At 37.8% G+C, this 11,418-nt stretch overlaps 1 protein-coding gene across 1 annotated transcript; it reads right to left on the bottom strand.

Annotated features, from left to right (window-relative positions):
• Positions 1-754: 754 nt before the first annotated feature.
• Positions 755-1,672, bottom strand: LOC115629833. Its single transcript, XM_030526410.1, has one exon. The coding sequence runs from the start codon at positions 1,652-1,654 to the stop codon at positions 755-757; it is 900 nt and encodes a 299-aa protein (XP_030382270.1). The 5' UTR covers positions 1,655-1,672.
• Positions 1,673-11,418: the final 9,746 nt, after the last annotated feature.

The following is an 11,418-nucleotide window of genomic DNA, read 5'->3' as shown; positions in this document are numbered from 1 at the left end:
ATATATATATATATATATATTAAATTTAAACAAAAAAATAAGCAGAACACACACGTTAATTATCGTAACTAATGCATTTCTACATAGAGATGTTAGATTTGTGGAGAATTGAATGGGAAATGAGAAACTTAACATAAAGAAATCTTAAAAGGTACTTGAGAAAAGCCGAAGTGAGAAAAATAAGCATTTTGCCATTTTCCTTGCGGTTGCTATTGCCTTTCGCCTTTCGTTATAACTAAAGCCCCAAACAGGCATAAGTGCCAATTTGTTGTTGCTTTTTTGAACCAGAACACTGCTGAAGAATTCAGAAGGTACAGGTGGACATAGGGAAAGAATATATTCTTTAATTTTCATAAAGATGGTGCTCCCCCAATTTGAATTTATTGCTATGGCGTAGAGTAAATAAATTGGATATCATTTAAGACATTTGTTTCGAAATATTTACGAAATTTGTATTGGAACTTCCAAAAATTGGAAAATATGTTTTGTGTCCTATAAAAACTATTTCCCCATGTGAACTGACCTGACCCTGACCTTCAAAACATAGCATAAATCTTCAAATACTACTTTGTATATTAATCATCAGTTCCGGTCTCAATTCCGGCACTTATGTTTGCACGGCTTCACATTCAAAATAAATAAAATTAGCAGTGAATAAATGAAATTATATAATACAAGCTTAACCATTCACTGGCAACTTGTAAGGAATGTGACGAAGAGGAAGAGAGGGATATAGGTTAGGGTAGTAGGTAGCTTAACTCATCGCCAGCAACGGCTCCAAATCGATATTCTTGGGATTCAACTTCTTTTTATACTTCTTTTGCAACTTCGTCTTGAAGAGCTTCGATTTGGACTTGCTGGGCTGTTGTTTTTTCAGCGCCTTCTCCTCGAGCGCCTTCTGGCGATCCAGCAGTTCGAGTTGTTCGAAAATATTTTTCGGATGCGGATGCGTATTGGATTTCGTAGCATTCTTAGCCGCATAGACAACCACAAACTGGGAGAAGGCCGAATCAGCGGGCGTATTTATATCGGCAAAATCGCGGAAGTTGGCGAACTGCTCCTCCGGATAGGTGTACTTTTGTACAAAGCCCTCCGTTGGACGGCCATGACCATTATTTGCATCGCTGTAGATATAGTCACTGTTGTCCTCCTGATGGTAGGGCATCTCCTCTTCGGGATAGAAAGTGCCACCTCGCAGCACGCCAAAATCGCCAGATCCTAGAATGGCTGCATCGAAGCCTCGCTGTTGGGGTGGGACGGGTCCTTCGGCGTATTTTGTTGGCAAAACGGGTGCGCCATCGGGTGGGCCCGGAAAGTAGGGACGCGAGTGACCCAATGGTGGTGCCTCATGATAAAACGGCGGATAGAAGTTCTGTGCCGCTTGACTATGCGAGTCGATGTTGCCCCCAACGATGTCAGCCCTTGCGATTAGCTGCGGATTGGGTATGGGTCGGAACTGTTCTTGTCCGGTTGGGACAGGCGCCTGAAAGCGTCTTGGCTTGGGGGCTGAGGGAAGCAGGGGTTGCTGCAGCTGCGCCTGTGGCTGTTGGTGATGAAGCAGCGCCGACGTTGTTGTCGTGGGCGGCATATGGAAATGATGCTCTTGCGAACGCAATACTGTGATGGGTGCAAAGTCGTTCGGTTCCATCAACATGTCGCCATCCTCTTCGGGAAATTCGACTGCAATGAAACGCAAACAAAAAAAATAAAAATAAATAAATGAAAATACAAAAAAATTATAAAGAGAAAGAAATCAGTCAAAATGCTTCCGCTTTGTGTCGAACGTGCGCCAATGGCCCGCGGCCGGCGGCGACGCGTCGGCAAACAAATCAACATGGCTTCAAGGGGCCACTAGAGCGGCGGGCACGTGAAGTGTTACAAGCTCGAGTGGACCGTCAGCCTCTGGTGGTGGCTTGTTGTTCACCCATTCGTTTTCACGGAGTATGTACATATCTACATGTATGTACATGTATATACTCGTATGTACATACATACAAGTACATATATACGCCGGTTCGATCGTTCACTTTTGGCTTTTGAATGTGTATCTTGGCATGCCTGACGTTTGACATGAAGTGGTGAAATGTGTTGGCGAACATGTGACGCTCCATGATGAGGGCAGGGGCGAAAGTTGTGCTTTCCTGTTGCCAACACTCAAGTGCATGCATACTATATACTAAGTATTTCGCCTTATACAACATGACATCCTACACTAATATTAATTGCCTACCTACATTCAAATCAAACTTTTGAGCTGATAGAGTTTTGATAGAGAGCTCTTAGGGTTTCCATTTCAGCGCCCAACAATCGCTATCGATGGCATTTCTCATCATCATCCATCGACCGTGCACTTTGCTTGGCTAGAAGTGCGCAGCCAACTAATTTATCACTAACATTGTGGCTTAAAAGCTTGCCTTCACTCTCAATACACGAGTAGTTCAGTAAGAACGATACGGTTTTGGAGCGGACATAATTACAATAGCTTACAATATATGTATTTAATTTAGAATTTCTATTGGAAATTATATGTTAAGCGGATTGTTTGGCAATATAGAACAAATATATTATTTTAATAAAAATCAAGACAAGCGCTACTTGTCGATTCTTATTACATGCTACCCCTAATTTAAAAAATCTTTTTTATTTAAAAATGTGTTGAGAAAGTATTTATTGGAAATGTCATGTTACAAGTAGTCAAAATGCTTTGCTATCTCTTGTGAAGAAATTCGTAAATCTCTTCTTGGAAAATCTACAAGTTTTGTATATTCATTTAATATTGTTCCACTGTTATTTACATTTTTAAAATACAATAGACCCAAATACAGTAAAAAACAAAACAATTTTTTAATATTTCTGTTGCATCTTACAAATGTTTCTCACTGCAAATATAAGTAGTGCTGATAAAAGCAATTTATAGAAAAATAATTTATTATTATTATTATTGTTAATTCTACGTACAATTTGAAATTGCAAGCCTTAGCAGCTAAGGCTTCGAAAATTTCTTTAATAGTCTTTTAGGGAAATGGAAGAAATCCCCATTTCTGCAGTCAATTTTAAGAAGAATGAAGTCACTTGATTTCTTACGCATCTTTCGAAAACATTCTCATTAGAAAACTTAAATTTATTTCTAAATCGATCGGCTGGCTTCAAATGAACGATATCATAATTTGTAGACAAGTATCAATTGGATTTGTTTGACAATTTATCCAGTTTTATTGGGCTTAGTAGCTGGTATTTAGTCTTGAGATTGTTTCCTAAATATAACTCCTTAGGATATTCATTAGTTTGTCAGCACGTTTAGTAAATTACCGTTTAAAATTTAGAAATGGATATATACTATATTCTGCAAATATATACTGTAAAATGTAATACATTTTATTCATTAACTGTGATATAAAACGATTTTAAATGTCATCAGAACTAATGGTTATCCCCACTAGAGTACGGATATTTTGTTGCCTTTGTCAATATTTCGCCTAGTACTAAATTTATATTCTTATGTCGCTCGATTAGGAAGTGTATTAAAATCCCCACTAATACTTGCTAGTCAACATTTGCACTGACAGCTGGCGCTTTGTTCTAAGCCCCTTGTTCGAGACCGGACTCAGAGCATTGGCCTTTCACGTGAGCTTGGCGCGACCCATTCGAGATGTCGTAGACGTTGCTAAATTTATTTCAACACTGATTTTCGCTACATGAGCGCTGTAATAGCAACGCTTGTACCTATATTTATATGAAATATGGGCAGCCGCTGGTGATTTTTGTTGTTGTTGCTGTTGTTGTTGCTGGCGCGGCTGTTGCTGTTGTTGTCCGACATAATGAGTTTGTTAAGTGTAATTGGGCTGTGGTAGCTTTGGCTTTGGTTTTGGTTCGTTGGTGGCTTGGAGTGGCTGGAGTTTATTTGATGCTGCGATAGCGACTGTGCGGGTGTTTTTGTTTTTTGGCTTTACATTTTTTTCCCCCTATTTTTAGTTTTTTTTTTTCTTTTTTGTGCAAAATGGGTCAAACATAATTTTTGTGCCTGATACGACGTGTAAATTACTTCATAAACCAAGAGAAAAATCTCGCGAAGCCGCAAAAAATGAGTGACGAAACGTAACGTAAAAATTTGTATGTGCTTTTTGTGAGAAAATAAATAATGTATTTAACATGGTTTAAGTTGTTTTTAATATCGGTATAATTAAATTTTTGTAAAAAAAAGAAATGTTTGGAAATACTGATTAATAGATGTGGGAGGGAGTATGAACAGCGACTATTAACATGGAAAAAGTATAGCTACTGCTATTTTTTAATTGCTGTTTCTGCTTCCTAGTCGAGAGCATTTAAATCGTTTCTGGGTAACATTTATTTATTTCAGCTCCATTTATTTGTTGTCTCATTCTCATTTGGGAAGGAAGTCGAAATTGATCATAATTTAGGCAAATTATATTGTTTTGCGGAGATAGAACCGAAATTAGGTTTATTCTCATTTGAATGAGCTTGAAATTTAGGGGAAACAAGAGCTAAAAATATGAAATTAACATTTTGCTGTGCGGAAATGGAACACCAATATGTTTCTGTCATGGTTTTAAAGAACTAGTTTGGCTCTTATATATTAAGATATAAGTTTTGTAATATTTTTTATGAGTATTTAATGTAGTTGGTATTATAAATATGCTTTCTAAGTGTTTTTGATTTGGTTTCTGTGAAAATTAAAATGAATTATTATTAAATTAAAATAATCGGTGTTATTTAAAGAGGAATAATGAAAACAGATTGCATTACAACATGGTACATGTTTCCATTGAAGTCCTGCTATCGATATCGAGCACTGGTCTGGCTTTTGAGTAAAAGTGATTTTTGTCACTACTTGGACACTGCCCAGCATGGGTAGCTCATGGTGATAATTTATTCGCTGTCCATATTGTTACAAGCGATTGTTTCTTTAGCTACTTGGCGTGCTTAGGTTTTTGTTATTTTGGCCCACGGCTTGCACGTTTTGTGTGGCGCATGTGATTTTTGTCTAATTTGCGAAATTGCTTAAGCTGGGCAGAGACTTAAAGCCAAAGCTCATGACAAATACCACAAAAAACACAAACTTACACACTCACACATAATCACTGGGGCAAACAAAAATTTGCATTTCATAAAAGATGTTGAAGCGTTCGCGGCCAGTGAAATAATCAATCAAATCAACAACATAACACCAAACAACAATAATTCGAACAAGACAGCAGACACCAAGACAGGCACACACACAGATACACACACACATACACCATTGAAGGGGTGCACTTAACGTGTGTTAGTTGCTTTAAAAACAAAACATAATAATTATTGTATAAATTATCGTTACAATTTTTGCAAAAACAAAACACAAATGTTGGCAGCAGTCGGCAATAGGCAATCGACAAAAATTGACGATTCCAACTCCAATATACTCGTATTCGCACACTAACACAAATCATACAACACTTTCATCAAAACAGCTCATCAATCATTCATACGCTCGTTGAAGCGAGCGAGTCAAATAAGAGAGAAAAAGCAACAACAACGGCAACAACAGCAAAAGCCAAACTGGCGGTTAAGTCACGAAACTCATAAAAAAAAACACATCAACAACAACAACAACAACAACAGCTACAAATGTGGTGCAAACAAAGCGTTAATATTATTGAAGACGAGCTGATTTGTGAATTCAATTGAATTGAATTGAATAATAGCAGCGACTTCTATTGTGCGATGTCGAGGGGGTGGGGGCTTAGATCCAAAAGCTCTTCAAGTGTTCTATATACCAAGGTCAATTACAGATTGAAATGTACTGGCAGAAAAGTGAATTATATAGATATATATATATATATTTTCGATTAGATTGCCTCAGCCTTTACGAGCTTTTTTCAGAGTCATCTGTAGACATGAAAGGCGTACCAAAATACAGATAAATAACCCGGAAAATTGGTTATTTAAGGTGAAGAGAATAGTACTTCTTAATAGTTGCCCATGCCATGGCAGTTGGCTGACAGATGCAGGAAATGCAAGGAAGCAAGGAAGCGATAGAAACGCAGGAACACTGCGCAGGACTTCTAAGATGCAGAGTGAAATGTGTGAATGACAGCAAAATGCTTATCTAAAGCACTGCTGGCGTTTTCAAAACATACCTTGCAAGTTGCTAAGGGCTCATTGAATAGCTCGCCCAACTGATCTCCAACACTTGGCAGCACTAAGGACTGCAATTATTGCGCTTATGTTTAAAAAAATATCAATAAATATCTGGATGCGAAAATTTACTGGCATTAGATTTTCTAGATTTGCTAGCATGGAAAGTGTTTTGATATTTTGGAGCTCCCACACAGATTTGTATTATGTATTTGGAACTGCTAGCCAATGAAATATTTATCCTGCCATGATTTCTATTTTCTTTTTTGTATTTAAAAAAAGTGGATTATAAAAAAAATTATAACGTTCTCTTAAGCAACAAAATATTAAAATTTTTACATTTATTTTTCGGAAAAATTATTTTTTTTGCCATGTTAAGAATGGCTTAATAGTTAAATGACTCTTTTCACCATTAATAATAATAAGCTTAAGAAAGTATAATTCACATAATTATTTGTATTTTTACCTTCTTTTAAACTATCGGTATATACTTCTTAAATGAGTGCTTTTGCTTTTGTTGGCTGATATTGATTTTTAAAGGTCCCCTTCCATGCTTATAATTTGTTTCTTTTAAGCATTTATTTAATAAAGTTAAGCTGAAATTACGTTCAAACATACAAAACATTTGCTTGTAATTATGTTTTAATTTACATGTAGGCTTTAAAAAGTAAACACAAAACAGTTTTTAGTTGTTGTAGTTGTGTAGTTGTGTAGTTGTGAAGAATTGCTTCTAAAAGTAACTCGATTTCGTGTCGTATTTGTAAAACTTGACAAACATGTTTTTGCCTCTCTAATATAGATTAAGTAGCACCTCTTCAAAGTCGCAGTATTGTTATTTGAAAAGTGGATACCAATACATATTTTTCTTAAATTTGTTGAATACTTTCTTATCATCATCACAGAAGTAGCGGGTGATAAAACTTTTGGTTATGTGTTTAGTCAGGTACCGTTCTCTAAAATTATACCACAATCCTATTAAGACTTAGGGGGACCAGTTACTTCAGTCTAAAGCTCTACAGCTCCAATGTACAATTAAGTGTTTGAAAATTAATGTGGAAACTTGGCAAAATCTTAAAACTCACTGAGCTTTGGCCCCCAAATATCATATTGTAAATATCGCTCACATATACAAATTCATATGTACATACTTGTATGTACTATATTCATGTACATACTCGTACATATACTCACATATACTTAAGTATGTAGATACTCGTACAATTTGCACGCCCATGTGGGTTTCACAATGCTCGATTTTTGTGCATCAAAGCGGACTGCACCGACTGGCAATTTAATTAATAAACACGGCTGATGTGATAAATGCGCATGTGATATTGTGTGAGTGTATTTTAGTCTGTGTATCTGTGTCTGCTTGTGTGTGAATTATGAAAGTGTTAAAACTGTTGTTCGCAAATAAAGAAAGAAAACTTAAGAGTATTTCATAATAATTATATTGCGGCAGCAAGGGGCTCGCGTGAGGCAAGTCACCGAATAATTGCAACGGCGGCGGCGGCGGCGGCGGCGGTGGTGGCGGCTAGCGAGCAAAAGGTGCAAAAATATATGTTATATATATAAGTAGTTTTTACGTGTATGTGTATGCATCTATACACGAGTATGTACGTGTGTGCAATGTGTGCTGGCTGTCCGATCGAGCATTGAATACCTCGTAACGTGATGACCCTGTGTACTTACATACGTGCCCCACAAAACGGGGCATAGGCTATCGCCTTTGCAAATTGAAGGCATGCGCGGCTACACTTTGCCGTCACAGAGCAGTCCATAAAAAGTATCACGGGGTGGCTAAATCAACTCAAATGGTTTTTGTATAATAATAGGCTTTAGGCTAGATAGCGCTATAACAGTTTATTTCTCATATCGGCTTACTAAAGAAAACGAAAATGCTTACAAAAAGTTAAATGGGGTCAGAGCTTAGCGATAATTGATTTTTGTTTACAGTCAATACGGGGCTACCATTACTTCTTAGTTAACAAATTAATAAAACATCTCAATCGCTTAAAAAAAAAACAAATTAAATGTTCAACGTCTAATAAGACTTGATTGAATATTTAAATTAAATAAATGAAATTGAATTAAATTAAATTTGAAAAAAATATGTGTGAACTAGCGTAATAACTTAAAAGTAATCTGGATAAGGTTTATAAATAAAATAAACAATAAATGAGTTGGAGCCACACATTTTTAATTAATTTATTAATTTAAAAATTTTAAACCGAATTGTTTATCGGTTTAAGCATATAACGAAATAATTGCAAGCACACTGTTGCATTTTTAATTAAGAATCACAGATTCTTGGTTGCCCAATCGAGCGTTTACAAGATTAGGCCTTTAGAGCAATATTGCAAAAAAGCGTTGCCGCACCCACATACTCGTACTATATTGGCCCGAAATGCAGCTCGAAGGTAATAGATAATACCGGGTGGCCTGCGGGGCAGGGGCAGGGGCAGACAGACAGGCGGCAAAACTCAAGATCCGATCGGTGGTGCAGCTGCAAACATTTGCGGCAGCCGGCAAGCGCCGAAGCCGAAGGCGAAGGGCAGCAAGGAATAGATGACAAATCAATAATTTTTTTTAAATTTTTTTTGGGCTTATGGTCGCACAAAAACTTGAGGCACTCTAGAACAGCGCCCTCAGTCTGATTACCGGTTGTGACTGGTATGTTCGGGGCACACCACTTTTGTAAACCTGTCGACAGTTGCTCTTAACAGGCTCCCCAGCTTTTAGCTGCTGTAAACCCATTACTCGAAGAGTGAGAAGGTATACTAAGAATAAATGTAATAACAGGCAGGCTTGACAGGCCTAGTATTATTGAAATGTACTTTTATGCGATCAGAATGACCACACGAATCATTACAGATATTCTTACATGGACGTATGTCAGAGGAATCGGCAACTTATAAATCATAGCAGCTGGAAAAACTAAACCTAATGGATAGACTTGGCTTATCCATAAGCAGACTTAGTTTGTACAGGAACGATTGTTTCAGAAATCCCCTATTAGAGCAACTACTTTATTGCTTGCAACGAAACTTAACTCCACAATAAAAGGTTGGTAACCAAATTTTGAAGCTTGACTTCCGCTTTGTATCTAAGGCGTTCAAAAAATTAAAGCAAGAACAAAGACATTAAGTGAGCTGCTGATTGTGTGATTGTTCTTCCTACCATTTAATTAAATAGATTAAAAAAGGAATACTATGTTTTGACGATAAGAACATTTCTCCTTACAAAAATTAATCAAAAAGACAAGAAAAATTTAGTTTGGCACACTTTACTGAGTGCCTGAATTAAAGATAAAGATATGACTCTATGAATCAAATCTCTCTACCATTTCAATTTTTCTAGTTTCTAAAATATAATCTATTCATTTGTGCTTCTTATTATTATAATATAGATTTTAGGTCATTTTTTTTTAACATTCCTCGTTTGTAAAATCGTTGTTTTTTAATTTCTTTTTTTTTAAAGTATTATCAACAATTTTTCTTTGTATATAATTATGTCTTATTGTTCGACTTGTTAGCAAACTGATGACCAGCAGTGTGTAGGCCATTATGTTCAATCATATCAATAGGGAGAGAAAAAATTGCAAAAAACCGCCTCCTCCATTGTCTTTCTTGTAAGTAGTAGACAGACATGGTACCTCTCGAGACTTCTTCAGTTTCAATTTTGTCGATTGTCTGTGTCTTGTCTTTTATTTCATGTCAGGTACTCGCACTGGCACTCGTATTCGCACTCGAGTTGGTTTTGATTTTGGTTGCGGGTGCTGGAGCTGGTACTGGTGCTGTTGGTGCTGGGAATCGCGTGGGCGTTTGCCGTGTAATTAACACATTGTGCGTCCATTGTTTAGTTTTGTGTGATGTGATGTGATGCAACGCTGCGTATGAGTAATATGGTTAAATGGGCGTGAAAAGGCTTGGCGCGCATTTACAAAGGTGTTGATGATGTCAATCAAAGCTCACACAGAGCTGCATAGACAGGCCAAAAAATGTAATGAGTAGGCAGTCGGTCCGGTAGGCAGGCAGGCAGGCAGGCAGGCAGGCAGGCAGGCAAGCAGGCATTCAGGCATGCAGGCATGTGCATTGATTAATTGCCAATGCATTTAACCGGTTCATCCGACAATTTGGCGAAACTTTTGCGCATGAGATTTCAGATTTCGCTTTTAAGCGATATTGTATGCGTTTTGAGTGGTCGCGATTGGACCTGGACCACACCGCGAGTCGCTGTAAATTGAAGGCGAATGCATTTATGGGTGCGCCAACGTGAATATCAGCGTTTTACCAATTTTCCGGCACTTTGTTGACATCTGTGGCTATGCGAGTGTGCGTGCGTGTGTGTGTGTGTCTCACCTGTTCATAAATTTCACAAAATCAAGAAGCTGCAGCACTACAACCGCTTTCACTCAATCGTAACGCATTGAGGCAAACATAAATGGACCGACCAACTGGGAGCTGCAACTTTGCAGAGCCAGGCCTTGTCTTGCCCTGTTGGCTTCACTTGGCTTAAGTTGGCTTAAGTTGGCTCGGCTTGGCTTGCCTTGCCTTACCCTAACATGTTTACGGCAACGTCTCAGGCACGACACGACAACCAAAAACAGTCAGCATTTTGACCTTTGCACATTGTTAGCCAAAATGCAACCACAAAATGCCACCAACAACCAACCCACTTGACTTCGCGTTTCGGCCGAATGTTTGCGTTCTATTGTCGCAGCTTCGCAGCCAGAATTGCTTGCCATTGCATGTCGAAGCTTTTGGCGTGCAATCGCAATCTCAGGCGGCAGCAAATCGCGTAAGTCAACCTAACCTCTAAGGCCTGGACCAGCAGCTGTGAGCTGTGGCTGCAAAAGTCAATGCCATTCGCTGGATCTATGCGCCCACGCCCCAGCATTGTGCATTGTAGGTGCGTCTGCCTGCAGCAGCATCAAGAAAAAACGGCATCGGTGACCATCACTACTGCTATAAGTATAAGTTGTATAAGTATGTATACCCTATGGACGACAAAGAGTATTATCCGCGTTGACTGTGAGCTTGTAATGCAATGAATCAATCGATAAGATCTACAAGAAATTGCGATTGCAAATAGTTTGCTAGGGCACTGAATAAATGAATAATTAGAACTATGCAATTTTGAATACGAAATTTTTCACAAATATTGCCAAATGTGTCTCTAAACTCTTGAATACTGAAGTAGTCAGTAAAGTCTAAATTCTCAAAAAAAAGGCTCAAACTTTGTTTAACATAAGAAATATTCGTTTGACTTACAGATCGCATA

Source organism: Scaptodrosophila lebanonensis, unplaced genomic scaffold (assembly GCF_003285725.1).
Source record: "Scaptodrosophila lebanonensis strain 11010-0011.00,11010-0021.00 unplaced genomic scaffold, SlebRS2 tig00000165-arrow-arrow-pilon, whole genome shotgun sequence".
Classification (NCBI taxonomy): Eukaryota; Metazoa; Arthropoda; class Insecta; order Diptera; family Drosophilidae; genus Scaptodrosophila; species Scaptodrosophila lebanonensis.
Note: the sequence above shows the minus strand (reverse complement) of the source record. Positions and strands in the feature narration are given on the sequence as shown.